Source organism: Esox lucius, chromosome 3 (assembly GCF_011004845.1).
Source record: "Esox lucius isolate fEsoLuc1 chromosome 3, fEsoLuc1.pri, whole genome shotgun sequence".
In the NCBI taxonomy this organism is placed as follows: Eukaryota; Metazoa; Chordata; class Actinopteri; order Esociformes; family Esocidae; genus Esox; species Esox lucius.
In genome coordinates, this window is record NC_047571.1 from 25,100,209 (window position 1) to 25,117,215 (window position 17,007).

The following is a 17,007-nucleotide window of genomic DNA, read 5'->3' on the forward strand; positions in this document are numbered from 1 at the left end:
CCTTTCTTTCCCATTCTGACATTCAGTTTGGAGTTCAGGAGATTGTCTTGACCAGGACCACACCCCTAAATGCATTGAAGTAACTGCCATGTGATTGGTTGATTAGATAATTGCATTAATGAGGAATTTAACAGGTGTTCCTAATAATCCTTTAGGTGAGTGTACATATTCGTCATTTAGCAGACACTCTGATCCAGAGTGACTTATAGGAGCAGTTAGGGCAGGGCTGCACAGTCCTAGTGCTGGAGATCTACCAACCAGGATGTTTTCATTCATATCCTAATATAGAACACCTGCTTCAGCTGCTAATAAATAGGGCTGGTAAATTGGGGTTGAGCTGAAAGCGTAAAGGATGGTAGATCTCCATCTGAGTTAGTGTTATCGGTCTTGCTCAAGATTGTATAGGTATGATAACATTTACCTGTCCAGTTTATTGAGATCTACCCAGGTGCAGATGTGGGAGTCGGGGAAAATGTAGGATTGTTCCAAGTCGGATAGGAATATGCTAACTGTTCAGTATACTAGTGTTTACAGCAAGATTGCAAAACACTAACATATTTTCTATGCCCTTTCCTTCCTCTCAGTCAGTTCCTCCTCTCCTTTGGAGAAATGGGAGGAGGCGAATCTTCACGCTGAAGGCTCCCTGAATGGCACAAGGAGGAGAAGATATGAGACAAGGTGCACCTCGCACCATTCCTCCAGCGAATTACTTTGGTAAAAAGGCATTCTGAACCATCTAAGCCAGGAAATGGATACTCTACCACCCTTGTACATTACATTAAATATAAAGCACTGAAACAGAAGAAATATATTAATTCAACTGGCTATGTATTATAGGTCAGAGAAAGGAAGCAAAAAGTAGTCTAAAATATTAACAGTTATTGGGAGCAGATTTTTATGTTTAATCTGCTGAAGAAGTATATTACACCTTTAACTGTAGTAAGACGTTAATTTTAAGCCAGTTATTTCTCCCCAGGTCAGCAGAGTTTAAAACAGATCCATCCATGAAGAACTCCTTTGAGGTTAACAGCCTCGATGGGGAGGACCGCATATCAGCTCCACAGGTGAACACAAAGTTAGGGTGCCAAGTTTGAAAATACCACAGAGAGGTACATTTTGGCGACAAAGTCTTATGTAATCAAAAGCTGTCACAGAGATAGCAAAAAAAGTTTTAAAAAAAGATTTATATAAAGATGTCTCTACCGCCTTCTGAGATTATTAGTGAGATCTGTAAATCTGTTATGATTTTGGCCTGCCTTGCATTTTTGTTTGTGTTCATTTCATGTGCATTGCCCTCTCTGCTCGACAGGACCCAGTACCTCGACAAGTGCGTCCCAGTCTACGTCACGTGTTGGTCAGACGTCATTCCCAGGATGAGGAGTTTGTAAGGGCCAAGGCTGCTGTAGAGGTGAGGGGTTACTACACACCCAACACTTCACAAACATTTCCTGGGAGTCACTCAGAGGTGATGCCCAAAACCAAAAGGTTCAAGAAAAATTAAGATGTTTTTTTTTGGAATCAGCCATCCTGCATTGAAAGCATACTTATGCACAATCTTCCACTCCGACAGGATGCAGCTGTTATCTGTAATTTGAGACTGTGGTTCTTCTGTGTTCTATTAGGGAACTGTGATAAGATTTATGACACTGGTTGTGAATTAATCCTATTCAAGAGTATACTTATACACATTGGAACAACGGCAGTCTAAACTAGCAAGTATGTTTTTATTTACTACAAAACCTGGTTGCCTCTTTTAAAGAGTCAGAAAGATAGGAAATATGCCAGAAAGATAGGAACCTCAAGCGCCAATCCAAATCCACAAAGAAATGTTTTTTCAGCCATAAAATCTAATCGTTGCAATGGACCCCTATGGTTATGTAACTCTAACCCTGGTTATAAACTGGTTACCAATTAAATTTGAGGTGTAAAACGTTAAGTGATGTCATACTATTAGGTCTACTATTAGGTCTTCAGCCTTCAGCCAATCAGCATTCAGGATTCAAACCACTCTGATTGTAATGGATGTTGAGGAATATGAGAGGCTGAAAGGAAGAGGACATAAGAATCACTGAAGAAGACAGAGGAGGAAAGAGAGAGACAATGAATGATATAGTAAATAAGACAAAAACTGTGAAAAAGAGATCGGAGAAAAGATTGAAAGAAGACTGTGAATGAAAAAAGTTGACAGAAACTAACATACACAAACATGGGCACAAACGCACAAACACACAAACACAGATGCAGACTTGAGGAGCTCTTTACCCCGAAGGGAGATGTTTGAAGAGAGAAGAGCCGTGATGCCAGGCATAAAGCTGGGTGAAGACGGAGCAGTGTTAAACTGGTGTCCAGGGCCAGTTGACTGAGAGTGAAAAAGGAAGAGAAGACAGATGAGAAGACCAGGATGAGATGGTACAGTCATGGGGCAGGAAAAGACTTCAACACTGTTCTAGTAGACTAAATATAGTATAGACCAACAATGGGTTTCTCCTAATCCGACTGGCAGATTCACCACAATGTTTTTTAGCCTGGACACATCTGACACAACATTCAGAAGCAAATAGATTTGCACTACATAAAAATGAGCTCATGTTAGCTCAAAATAAGCATGGCACAGCATACTGTTACTAATGTGTACCTAATTTATTCATGTGTAAATGTCAAATCTGGATAGTAATGGAAATAGTTTTTCAAGCAACTCTGAAAACTATTTGAACCCAGGTTGGGTGAATTAAATGTACGGGGTTCATCCATTCTCAATCTGTATGGAAATGGGAAACATAATCCTGAGAGAATAATGGCGACAACAGCAACAACAACAAAGGCCAAAAGCCAGTGAGGAGATTTCCAGTCAGAAACAGTTTGCAACAGCCAATAACTGGAAAATGTTATGGAGGTTTGGGAATCGGAGCTTAAACAAAACAGAATGCACGTCATCAAAGTATTGGATTTCCATGTTCAGCACACAGTCTTCACCTTCCTCCGCCTCTACTTCCTCCTGGCCTCCTCCTTCTTTCCCTTCAAGTGAACCACCTTGCTTCTCCCCTTTCAGTTCAATCGGTGCATAATATCAGTTCTGCAATACCATATGTACAGCACTGTAAATATGCTGACCCTTTCTATTTGCTATAAAACTGATATGCTTTCTGCAGGTGTTGTTTCTTCCCATTGGATCAGTCCACAGTCAGTGAAACTGTTAACAGAGTTGACTTTGTCTCTTAATACATTAACAGTAGTTTTAATTTGACCAGGTCATAATATCCCCTAACTCTCATCTATATGTGTGTACAGATATAATTAAACCTATGGGGACCAGAAATCCCTGAAAGGGTAGTTCCATCTTGAGGGGTCATTTTGCGGGTCTTCACAAGAGGCGAGGTTTCGTTTATAAGGTTATCTGTCAGTGGTTTGGCAAAGGGTTAGAGATTTGTATTTATAGGCTTTGTCTCCACAAGTAAAAACAAACAAATATACAGGCCAGCCACTGGACTTAATTCTGTCCTAGGCAAAGACAACAAATTGCCACCTCTTGTTGTTACAGAACTACTGTAGAATAGTATTGACTAATGTTAGCAAGGAATTCCCATCCCTACTGATATCCATGTCCGTATTGGGCTTCCATTTGTAAAACAGCTGCATTGTTAAAGCCTTAAATACTTTTCAGGATCTTCAATCAAATGTATTTTTGTTCCCCATCTGTCTGTCATCATTTTACTGACATTAATCTAGGCCTATCACTAAGTAACTTGCAGTAATGCCCAAAAAATAGAACAAACCAATATGAAAACTACCATTGGCCACATTGATCCTGTTCCAACATCTCTGAAGGAAACATACTCAGACACTCTCATCCAGTTTGGAACCAATTTGGGCTGGTACCATTTCTATTCTAGTTGATGCCTTCACCTACTGACTCAAGAAACCATCCCTCTAATTACTCCCTTGTTTAAAAACAAACATGCATTGAATCAATCCTCCTCTAAAACTACAAGCCTATTTACATCCTCACATTTCTAAAGTTGGTTGGATCCAGAAACCATAATGGGTTGAACCAGAGCCAGAACACACGTGTGGGTTAAGAGCCACTGGCATTCCAATCACTGATTGTGACGCCACCTTAATGATATTGGAAGGAGGATACTGTATGTTGCAAACAATGAAGGAAATTATTGACCTGCTCATGGGTTCAAGTTCCCCTGCCATCCTGATTCTGCAGATTTCCTGACAGTAGATGCCACCGTTCAACTACAGTACCTTAGAGAGAGCATTGCCATCTGTAGTACTGCCCTAAACCCTCCTGTCTCCACTCGCAGTAATGCCCAACATTAGTGAGCTGTCAGACAACGGTTTTTGCTAGGACCCGTTCAACAGCTTTATATGGCCCCTCTCCAGATCTTCAGACAGCACAGTTCAGTTCCTCGGCTATACAAATCTAGAATAACATCTTCAAAGTCAACAGCAGCAAGAAGTCAGAAACAGAGTTGACAGACACCCCCAACAGATTGCAACAGCCTCTACTCTGCCTCGGTCGGCACTACAAGTCTGCAGAATTTGAGCCTGCTTTATCCTTTAATGCCCACCTTAGTCACGTCTGACATGCATAATTCTCTCACCGGTGGGACATCTCTTAGCTTTGCAAGGCCATTCATCATCAATTCTGACACAGAAAAGCAAGCATTTATTTTCACAGTAATTTATTATGGGCATGTATTACTTCAGGGCCTGTCAGCAGAGTAAATGTATAAATTACACCTCATTTAAAGGAGTGCTGCACAAATTTTGCAAACACAAAAAATAAACTGCCCACCTTCTCGCTCATCTTCGTTGGCTACCCGTCCCTCAAATAATTATCTTTCCAATTCTCCTTCTGGTCTACCAAGCCTTGATCTAGTCTCCCCATATGAACCTGTATGCGCCCTACAGGCAAGCATTGACAAGCTGCTTCCTGCAGCACGATCAAGACTTCAATCAGTGGGGTACTGGTTTCTCCCCTGAACCATGTCAGCTCGCCTTTATTTCCTCCTAGACTTTGACTGTTGTTTTTCTGACACGATAATATAGATTTGAATATATATATATATTCCTAGAGAGAGAGAGATTTATTTCTGGCACTTTGAAGTTATCTTTGCTTACTGAAAGTGGTTTACAATTGTACAGTGCCAAATTATTAATCATGAGTGATTAAGACCTGTGACACCAGATGTTTACAAAGAAGTGTAGAGTTGAAAAGAAAACCAGTGGGTTCCAGCTCTTGTTGGGTATGTTTTAAATGCTAGAGATTGTCGTCGATCCGTTTCGAGTCATCCCAAACAATTCAAATCCACTTACCTCAATGATGAGGAGAAAAGCAGACAATGGTGAGCCCACTAGGCCTGCCTTGGTAGACATCTTCTTCTCATTTCAACCATGTCATACTGTACATATGGAGATTTAGCAGTGTAAGTCTTGGCTTTGTCTTGTTTCTGTTCCCATCATGGATTGCTTCGTTCCAAATATAGCTTATCTACTGAAGCTAATTTGATCTGACAAGACTCACTTGAAGCAGGACAAGTATGCTTCAGTTCAGAGGTAAAATTATGGATTTTCATTTTTGTCCAATTGCCAATTTCCAAATCTCAGTGTGTGGTCTTGGAAAGAGGCCAGTGGGAGCAAATCAATCAATGTGACGATCATCCTATATGTCCTCTATCCTTTGTCGCTTTATTTAAAGCCTTCGCTTATTACTGTGAATGAGACCACAAACTTTTTATGAGATTACAATTGTTTTTATTTGTTGGCATGTAATCTGATGTCCTGTTGACAGGATCGCCTGAAAAGATAGAAACCTGTTTGGGTTCTGTTTAACAATTGGATTGGTGCTAAAACCAATCTGTTGTGAATTTCCCAGTATATAACACTTTCAATGCAAGCATTTAATGATCAGATAATGATACAATTTAAGATAAAAAAATTTACTTCACATGCTTTGTTTCTGGGATGTTGGGGAGAGTTAGCTTGTATCAAGAAAACACCATATTTATTACATATTTATTGTTTTCTTTAATATTATTTTAATATTAAATATCTTTAATAAAATACAGCCCAGTAATCAGGGAATCACATCTGAACAAGACTCCTGAGTAATTACTATCATTATTAACAACTGCTATCTCAAATGAACATGGCTCCTATTAGAGAATATCAGGATGTATCCAAGGCCCAGGGGAATGTGATATGTCCATTCGGACGAATACGTCATTTTGCTAATGTGAAGGAGGAATCAATTCCATCTCTTCCACGCATTTTCCCCTCAGTCGGACACAGAGTTCTGGGATAAAATGCAGGCCGAATGGGAGGAGCTGGCTCGCAGGAACTGGCTCGACGAAGAGAACGAAGGCCTGCTACCTCCCAGCGTCTCGCTGATCGAGAAGGTGAGATCCCACATCACTTAAACTGTAGTCCTGCTCTGAGCAAATCTGAATTATCCGAGACAACTGTTCCCTCTCAAACCCAAGTTGTGACTGTTCATCCGGTTAATTATCATGGGTACTGACTTAGGATTGGAGAGAACCTACAGGAATGTGGCACTCCAGGAACAGGGTTGGGCGGACTCGGTTGAGATCAGTTATTGAGCTAATTGATGTAATCCATTGTTTCCCAATCAATCTCAGACCATCATCTTCAAAAATATATTGTTTGATGCAAAATGATTACGCCCCTGAACTTACATAAGCGATGTGTAATAGTCGATTTGTTTATTGGTTCTACTGTATACCCTCCATATGGTGATGACCTCCATATGTCAGATGGTTGCCATTGTCCTTGAAATCTCCATTGAACATACGGCTGCTGTCAACAGCATCCAACAGGGCTGTAACCTTCATGACCCACATTGAGGCTGGTTATTGCTTTATGTTAAACTCCAATTCAGCTAGACCATCATGGGCCTGCTAGCTGTACTGTAGTTGCTACTGTAAATAATTTATGTATGGGGCCGATGTACGGTATGTCGTAGGTTTACCTGGGTGTATCTGTACTTTATGAGTGCAGAATGCACGGTTAACAAAGGTAAACCACTAACCTTTGGTTGTGTTGCAAAAACTGGATTTATATACATTTACAAGTATGTGTAAAATTTCAGAATGAATATGAATTACTTATTTTGAAAGTTGATACAAATATTTACTTTAATGTCTTTCATTTGAAATACAATTAATGGATATTTCAACCTAGGTCAGCTAAATTGGAGCTGATATTAAATTGCTCTATAATGTTGTATTATGGGAGAGGAATCCTTAAAGTAATATGTAAGATTTCTCCTTTACTATTTGCATAAATACCAGTATAAATGACCAGAAGACATCTGCAGTTAATGTTTTAAGTTAATGTTTCAGATATTCTTTTCTACAAAATTGTTCTGAGTGCCTGATATATTCTCAGTCCGTTTATCAGTTCGCAATAATTTTTAGTCCCTAATACTGGCTTTAGACAGTCACAATTAGTGATGGCCATACAAGGCTTCATTACCATTCTTCTAGCAGCAGGATATTATGCTAGCAGCGCTAACTGGGAATTTATTTTTCTAAATAAAAGCCATAATTGAAATATACAAAGGCAATATAGTTAGCAATCTAGTCTGTACATTTTATTTTTAATGTCCGTTCCAATATTGTTTGTGTCTGTTGTTTTTTACAGACTAAATTGTTAACTATATTGCCTTATAAATTTCAATGATGGCTTTTATTGTGATAAAGAAAATCTCATTGCTGCCAGCATAATATCCTGCTGCTAAAATAATGCTAATGAAGCCTCGTTTGGACTATCCCACCCATCCTAAACCATTCGGGACATGCCAATACTCTTCCGATCTGGTACTAATTTTAAACGATGCTACACGTTGTGAAGTAGCTCTATACATTTTGAAACCAGTGAATTATGTATGACATCGACCATGTACTTAAAGCATATTCATAACACCATGTAAGACTTAATAAATGTTTCTTGAATACAGTTCATGCCTTTCTGCTGCCTTTTTTTTAAATGATTGACTGTAAAATTTGCAGGGCTACTTCTTTCACACCAACAACCCCTACAAAGATTGTCCAAATGCTTTTGAGGAAGGGCAGCAGAAGGCTAGAGAGGGAGACCTGAACAATGCTGTCTTGCTGCTGGAGGCAGCCATTTTGCAGGACCCTTCGGACTCAGAGGTAAAAACCTTTACTCTTTAGGTGTCTTGGGTTAGCAGGTGGTTGAACTGTCATTACCATAGGAGGTTTGAAAGTATAAAATTGATCTTTACCAAATCTGATTAGTTTGTTCTGGGATTACGCTGAGTGGTTGATTGAATACTTTAGGTAACATTTTCTCTGGTTCGATGGAAAGTACAGATTGAGTGATATTGTGTGATTGTGTTAGTTGGAGCTAATGGTTGAAACCCTCTCTGTCTCTCCAGGCTTGGCAGGTTCTTGGCACCACACAGGCGGAGAACGAGAATGAGCAGGCAGCTATCGTGTCGCTCCAGAGGTATCGACTTTTAGTTGTTTCCATTTAGAAAATTAGAATATTGCTGTTTATGCTACACAGTTAATATACAATCAGAGATATGATCTGAACCACAGTCTCTAGGCGAGGGAAATCAGCAACTTAACTCCTATGAAAATTTACTCCTGTATAGATTGTGTCACTGATTGTGAACTTGCTATTACAGCATAACTGTTTTGTTTAACTATATAGCAATAACAACAAAGAGAACCATTTAAGTCAGAATTCATGATTTCTTAGCCTTTTCCATCCTCAGATAATTGAATTAACTTGGTGTCAAGTGCATTAGCAAAAGAGTCCCTCAACAAGATCTACGAAAACTGATACAGTCCCGGCTGTGAGAAAACACAGTGTGTATATGATACCATTTATAAAAGCATCTTTGAAGGATTACTGTCTCTCTTAGTGACTTTAATCTTTTCAACAGCACTGTTACATAACGTTGTCGAATACTGCGTTTTTCTGTTTTCAATTCTCTTAAACACTGTAATCCAAATTAATGTGCAAATCCTGTTTTTGAAAATATATTAAATTACAAGGAGGCTTTTCCCCCTGTTTTATTAGTGACATTTTGCTAAAATGTACAAGGGAGATCCGTTATTCTCCAGCTTACCTGATGGGACCTCCTTTGGTGTGACCTCCTCTTGATTGACCTCCACTGGTTTGACCTCCACTGGTTTGACCTCCACTGGTCGAGCACGTCCCACACGGATAATAAGAGAACATCAACATTGCATTACAGGTGTCTAGACCTCCACCACAACAACCTGCCGGCCCTCATGGCCCTGGCGGTGAGTCTGACTAACATTGGCATGCAGCAGGATGCCTGTGAGGCCCTGCACCGCTGGCTCTGCCACAACCCCCGTTACAAACACCTGCTGCTGGGGAGCCGGAGCCCGCCTCCGCTGGGGTCCCCTGCCACACCGCGCAGGGGCCGCCCACACACGCCAACCTCCCGGTACGCCTGTAGACAGAGTATATGACTTCATCACCTTTCGTAAGCATGTTAGCCTTCATTTAGCATTTCACTAATGTACTGTGAACGTGTTTGGACAGCCCCGTTGTAACAGCCTTTACCTCATCTTTATCTTTATGAAGAAGAACCACTGTTCAGTTCCACTTCCATGCCCTTCAGTAATGGCCTTGGAGCACACACAGTGCAGTGTGTTAAAGGTCACCATGATCGTACTGGTTTCTGACTAGTACAGCAACTACAGACTCGCTTTCTGTAAAGGGGCTGCAGACATGATTTTGCACCTCAACTTATTTTTGGAATAGATATAGTAATCCCCTATTCCCAATCCACTTGGTTTCATGTTCACTTGTTTTGAGTCGGTGTGTATAAAACGTACACATCTAACCATTTATGCTATAAAAATGACCAGATTGCCTTAAGCGCCACTAAGACTGTCGGCTAAATGACTGAAATGTAAATGTAGCCAGAAAAACATGATATTTTATAAATGTGGACACGTTCCCTTAGGGGTGTACTCAGCGGTTTATACCTTAATGGCTGTGTGTTGTGTTATTTTGAAGGGACAGCAAATGTACACTGTTATACAAGCTGTACACTCACTACTTTACATTGTAGCAAAGTGTCATCTCTTCAGGGTTGTCACATGAAAAGATATAATCAAGTATTAGTAAAAATGTGAGGGGTGTATTCACTTTTGTGAGATACTGTATGTGTGTGTGTATGTGTGTGTATGTGTGTGTGTGTATGTGTGTGTATGCGTGTATGTGTGTATGTGTGTATGTGTGTGTGTGCTTGCAGCAGCCAGCTGGCAGAGGTGAAAGGGTTGTACCAGGATGCTGCTCGGCTGAACACAGAGGCCGTGGACCCGGACCTCCAGACAGGCCTTGGGGTTCTGTTCAACCTCAGCTCTGAGTTCGACAAGGCTGTGGAGGCCTTCAACTCAGCCCTGTCTGTCAGACCCAAGGTATCGTTTTATAGCTTGGAGACAAACACTTACACGCCTTCACACACAAACACACTGCCAAACAAGTTCATTTGTCCTGTCAGGACTACCTGCTCTGGAATCGCCTGGGAGCCACACTGGCTAACGGGGACCGCAGTGAGGAGGCGGTGGAGGCCTACACCCGGGCCCTGGAGCTCCAGCCGGGCTTCATCAGGTCCCGCTACAACCTGGGCATCAGCTGCATCAACCTGGGAGCGCACAAGTAGGCAGGAGTGTGTGTCTGTCTGTGTGTGGCTCTCTGTGTGTGTGTGTGTGTGTGTGTGTGTGCGGGTTGGGAGGTGAGCTGAGTGGATGAGTGAGAGAGCAGGTCAGATATGGGGAGAGTGGAGTGATATAAGATTGAAGGCTTACTTTCCTATGGGCGTAGGAATATTATCTACTGTATTATAAAGTAACATGGTTAGAAGGATTGTTCAGCTGCACGACTAATGTATTGGGACTGAGGTATTCTTGAGGTCAAAATCAATCGAATTAAAAGTGAGTGTAAAGAGAAATTGACTGCTGAGTCCGGCTACTCTGATAAAAACCCTGAAGTGTCAATTACAGTCTTTCCTTGTTCATTGACTGCTTTCAAAGTAAGGGTATATAATTTTTTATTTAGCTGAACAATATTCCCTCAGGTTGCAATGAATATCAAGCTGTGCTATTAGGGGTTTTAGAAACACCAACATGTTCCTAATCACCCATTGTTTTAGAGTTATTAAACAAACCCTAATCTCTGGTCACCAAATCTCTCAGTCTATGCTATGCTTTTCATTTACCCATTAAATGAATCCGTGTTGTAATAGTTGAAAACACTATCCCCTCTTGTTCTTGTAGAAACTGTTTCTCTTTCCCCCCAATTGATCAGGGAGGCGGCCAGTAACTTCCTGACTGCCCTGAACCAGCAGAGGCAGAACCACAGTCACCAGGTCATGTCGGCTAACATCTGGGCGGCCCTGCGGATCGCCCTCTCCATGATGGACCGGCCCGAGCTCTTCCAGGCTGCTAACCTTGAAGACCTTGACCGTCTCATGAAGGTGTTCCAAATGGGGGGGCTATGTGACTAGTTCTACCTGGGACCCTCGGGTTGCTGAGCAGTTTGTTAATTGGTTAGTGGGTTGCCTGGTCGGTGAACAGGAATGGCTTCTCTATGGGAAAGACTATTCATGGTATTGACTGGGAAAATAGGCATATTATTTAGAAGAATGGTGGAATCCTAGGACAGTTTGAATAATGGAATATATAATGGAAGAACCTCTAATCTTATACAGCTGAAATTAGGCCATAGACGTGTGGACACTTTACCCTGACCCCCAACTGGTTTGGTATGGCAACATATAAAACGTCCCTCTGTATGGACAGATGCAATGTACTGGAAGTGGATGGGAACGTTTTAAAGTACTTCAAAAATATGTGCAACACTGCGGTAGGACTCTACTCTATTTATGACCCCTGAAGAGCACAACGCTGACTTAGTTTGCTTTAAAATAGAGGAAAAGCAAGCCATGACTGGCAATCTTATTGGGAGAGAACTGAAGCCTTACATAAAATGCACAAGTCGTAATCACTTTAAGAGTTGTGCGCAGTTTGACTTGTCTTCTGTTTATTTATTTGGTATATCAGTTCTGTACAATGCTTTTAGTGCAGTATGTAATTTGTGACTCAGTTGGATTAAGGGAACACAGACACACACACACACACACACACACAGATATTGAAACAAACACCCAGTGTGATGTCACAGAGTTCTGAAATCTCCTTGGAAATACATTTGTGTTCCTGTAGATGATGATCCTCTCCACCCAGTCGTAGTCTAACCTGACTACACACACACACACACACACACACACACACACACACACACACACACACACAAACACACAAACAACCAAACACACAAACACAAACTCACACAAACACACACCCACACAAACACACACACAAACACACACAAACACACACACACACTCACACAAACACACACACTAGATGTATGCCTCATGTCTGCTGGTACACAGACTGCCTCTGGCTAAACCACTTAACCATTCGGAGACTGTGTCTGTGTGTGTGTGTGTGTGTGTGTGTGACTGGTGTATAGCAGTATCTCTTTGCTCTCTAGCCTTTTCTGTTCATTTGTTTTGGCAAGACATAAAATGCTGTCATTTTATATCATGTTTGTCTATATCTGTCAATCAGAGGTATGAAAAGTACAAAGTGAAAGTACTCTGCTGTGTTCGGCTGTGTTCAACACTTTGTAATTAAGACCTAAGTTTGTAATTAAGACCTAAATTACCAGGTAAAGGGAGTTCATAATTAACCAGTGGGTAATACATTAAAAAGGAAGAGTGAAAGATTATTATTTTAAGTCACTGGTCAGTCACCAACTACTTTCACCTGGTAATTTCAGTCTTAATTAGGAACTTCCCAAAACTGGTGAGTACAGCCAAGTACTTGGTAACTTTACATCTCTGCTGTCAATAACTCTAACAGTCTCTTATTAAGGCCAACCCGATTCAGGAAGTTCATAGCCGGACACCTTCCAAGCATTTGTGGGTCACTGCTGTAGGGCCGTTTGTCTGGACCCCACGAGTGTTGGGTGGGACATTAACACTAAATCAAGGAAGCAAAAAGAGAACAGAGACTCAGTCTGATTCAGTCATTGCCAGAAGGAAGTGCAACAACGCAGAGCTGTATTTCCTTGGATGTAAAACTTGGAAAAATTGTTTTGAAGTGCTGTTTAGTTTTTCTTTGCTTTACTTGACAGCTAATTAAATGAAGAAGCTGAGGAAAAGGCCAGAGATGCATTCAAACAGTATCAACTGTGTGTGTATGTGTCCATCCCTCTACTTGTGATCCAACTTTGCCTGTTCAGGCGATTAACTGTCCCAAACACTTTCAAAAACACCCAGCTTGTGTGGACTGGCTGGAGTGTCTGTTACGCCAGTTGTGTGTGTGGCTTGATTTCTACCAATCTCTACAACAAATACTGTAAGTGTAGTATTTTCCCACAATATCTCAATACCCACCTACTACTCAAGTAATAATTTGAAAGAGAGGTTGCAAATGGTAGCACACACACACACCTGTTTGGGACACCTGTTTTATAGGTTTCTGTTACATCCGTCACATGAAAGGATGTCTGTCTCCAATCCCTACTTTCCTCTCAATAGGGACTGCCAATTTTCAAACATTGTTTTATATCACATGGCTTCAAAGAGAGGCATCAATCTCTGAAAATGAAATCCTTCCAAAAACACATCATGTTCAAAGGACCGATTAATTCAACTGCAGAAATAACAGTGAGGAAAATGCACTGAAAGGACACATGGAAACTCATGGGTTTATGAGTAAATAATGTTTCTGAGTATAAATCATCAGATTTTTCATGTTTATGTTTTTTAAGTACTTGTTTTACAGGACACAACTACCATCTTTAATTTATTATTATTATAATGAACTGGGGAGGGGTGTGTGGGGGGGGTGTTGGTATCCATCATGAATTTATGATTATATGATTGTTTAATATTGAATTGCCCAAAATCATTGTTTCTTTGCAGTTTTGAACATCTGGCTAAAGACCCTTGATTATTAGAAATCAACATGGTTGGTGCTGTGTTGAAACAGCCTCTGCCCTCTGACATTGGAGTTGCAGAACACTGATTCAGACTAACGAGTCCCCCATTTCCTAAGAACTTGCTTTAGGTGTTTTAACCTTCTCAGGTTATCAATACATTGAATGTCACCTTTGGAATTTGAGAATGTTTGCTTGTGTAATGTTGTCTAGCAGTGCTCATTCAATTTGTATGTACATTGCAATGTTCACATGTTTCCCAACTGTTTCTACACTGTAAATAGATTGCACAGTGTAAATGAAAGTTTTGGGCACATTTATCCAAACCTATATCAAATATTATATTTACAAGTTAATACCAATATACTATATGCATTTCTAGGAAAGATTGGTTCATGTATAAGGAACTGAATATATTTTGAAAGACACAATTCACAAACCGCCTGTAACCACAAGTATTCAACTTAAATCTGACTGCAATGACACTAATTAAAGGAATAGTTTGCCCAAATTACAAAATAAATGTGATGTTTTCTTATCGTGATAGCGATCTATGAGCTAGCCATATACATAGATAGTTGTCTTTTTAACCAAAGGAAGTATTGAAACATCTACTAATTTTCTTTAAGTAAACCTAAATGAATATAGCTGTACTGATTAATATGCATAATGTTTTGCATGTATGTTGTGAAGTCATATATCCTTTGTAAGTATTTATCATTAATTGTAACTTATCCTTCCCAATGTTTATGCCACTGTGTAGTCTACACAGTCTTTCTGTAAAGATGAATGAACCACGAGTAGTCAATATCTAAAATAATATTTTTGAAATTAAAGAACTGCTACATATCATTAATCCCATCTGTTAGTGACAAACCTATATAGGATTTGTTAGCAAATTCTTGATTGTAATAAAACATATGGGATGACAAAAGTTCCTGAATATGCAGCTATCATATCATATTCAACATTATCATATATTCAACATGTGTATACACTACTCAATAAACCTTAAGGGAACACTTAAATTACACATCGGAAATATACGCAAATATATTAATGATCAAAATCTTTACTGTACATTGTGTAAGTCATTGAGAACAAAAGGACGTAACAACGTTCAGTGGAAAACGAAATCACCAACCGATTGAGGGCTGGATTCAAACTCACACTGAAAAGTGAAGTAAACAATTGAAATCACAGGCAGTAGCCCGCTGGAGGTCATTTTGTAGGGCTCTGGCAGTGCTCCTCCTGTTCCTCCTCGCACAAAGGAGCCGATACTGTTTCTGCTGCTGGGTTGATGCCCTTCTACGTCCCTGTCCAGCACTCCTTGTGTAACGACCCGTCTCCTGGTATCTCCTCCATGCTCTTGAGACTGTACTGGGAGACACAGCAAACCTTCTTGCGGCGGCATGTACAGATGTGCCATTATGGAAAAGCTGGACTACCTGTGCAACCTGAATGGCCTGCAGGTACCGCCTCATGCTACCAGTAGTGACAACGACACAAGCAAAATGCTAAACTAGAGAAATATCAGTCAGGAAGGATAAAGAGAGAGCAATCGTCTGTGGCCACCACCTGCAAAACATGCTGTTGCCCCCCAGTGCACCTGTTGTCATTGTCACTTGCACCAAAACAGGTGACAGATTCACAATACCTTATGCTTCCTAACTGGACAAATTGGTATCCAAGAAGTTTAATTGACCTGGTGTTATACTGTGATGAATATGTGTTCCCGTAATCTTTTTTTGGAGCAGTGTATTTCACAGCAATTGGAATGACTCTTACACTTTTGTGGATCTGTAAGGCATTAGCGATGGTGAATGGTCCATCGTGACATTGCTTATGATAGCTGAGACCATTTAGTTCAACAAGCCTTAAAGGGTTAGGGCCCAATTCCAGGTTGGTGAATTCATGCCTAAAGGACGCCACTTCTCAGTAGTTGGCAGGCAGTAAATGCTCAACCGGCTCTGCAAGTGTGGTTCTTTCCACAATTTAAATGAATGCAATTAAACTGCTGAAAACCCTCCCACTTGCAGGCCAATAGATTTAAATAGAGTTTTCAGTAAATTACTATTACATCTAAAACCAATGTTGTTCACCTATAATTCGTATTATTTCTTCAGGCTTACTAGAATACATGTAGAAAATGTTCTGAATATTAGCAATGAAAGAAAGCCATCTTAAAACAGGCACATTTGTCTCTTTTTCAGATTCAGAAATACTCAAATCTTGTACATTTCTTTAGGGTTAGGAAGATAGTTTTGAATGATGAACAATAAAGTTTTGCACATGGAAAACAACCCTGTTTGATTAATTATAAACTCAGTCCTTCCGACATTATTTTATCTTCCTATATTGCCCTCTAGTGTAAGAAAATGGTACCCATTTCACATGGGTAAATAAAACAAGGTAGTGGCAATTATTGCAATATTTGATCAACTGGTTTTAAATGTGATCTTTGTGTGTTGGGCAATATTAATTTCTACAGTAAAAGGAAACATAAATGCAAACTCTAGGCCACAAGCCGATGGGAGCATCTTTGAAATATAAGCCCAAATAAGGAGCAGCTCATTGAACGTATTTTATGTTCTTTACTGTCTGATAAACACAAAGAGGGTCTGATCAGGAGTCTGGTTCACAAAACAAAGACCATGTATATTTGAAAACTATTCAGTGTGATGGTGCAAATAAGTTGACAAACTATATTGCTCATAAAATATTGAAGGTGGGTGAAAGTAATAAATAATAAAAAATGCTTATTTTCCTGAGAGGTTTGAACTGTTCAAAACAAGGTTGCCCTCTGTCACCATACATGTTCATTATGGCCATTTAATTATTAGCTAAAACATCTGAACTAGTCAAATTAAGAGATTAGAAATCAACAGTGATTTAGAAGCAACATTGTCAACATACAGCAATAATTCAGATTTTCTCTTGAATCGCCAATCCTCAACA

The 17,007-nt window shown here is 40.1% G+C and overlaps 1 protein-coding gene across 2 annotated transcripts in view; it reads left to right on the forward strand.

Annotated features, from left to right (window-relative positions):
• The window catches only part of pex5lb (peroxisomal biogenesis factor 5-like b), a 40,106-nt gene extending 27,741 nt beyond the window's left edge, over positions 1–12,365 (forward strand). For both annotated transcript variants that reach the window (XM_020042234.3, XM_034291503.1), the window contains 10 exons: positions 585–714; positions 977–1,064; positions 1,310–1,408; positions 6,291–6,407; positions 8,040–8,183; positions 8,429–8,499; positions 9,260–9,475; positions 10,292–10,457; positions 10,541–10,698; positions 11,347–12,365. In XM_020042234.3, the coding sequence (XP_019897793.2) occupies positions 585–714; positions 977–1,064; positions 1,310–1,408; positions 6,291–6,407; positions 8,040–8,183; positions 8,429–8,499; positions 9,260–9,475; positions 10,292–10,457; positions 10,541–10,698; positions 11,347–11,545 (1,388 nt within the window). In that variant the 3' untranslated portion in view covers positions 11,546–12,365. The remainder of the gene's footprint in view (positions 1–584; positions 715–976; positions 1,065–1,309; positions 1,409–6,290; positions 6,408–8,039; positions 8,184–8,428; positions 8,500–9,259; positions 9,476–10,291; positions 10,458–10,540; positions 10,699–11,346) is intronic.
• The last annotated feature ends 4,642 nt before the right edge of the window (positions 12,366–17,007 follow it).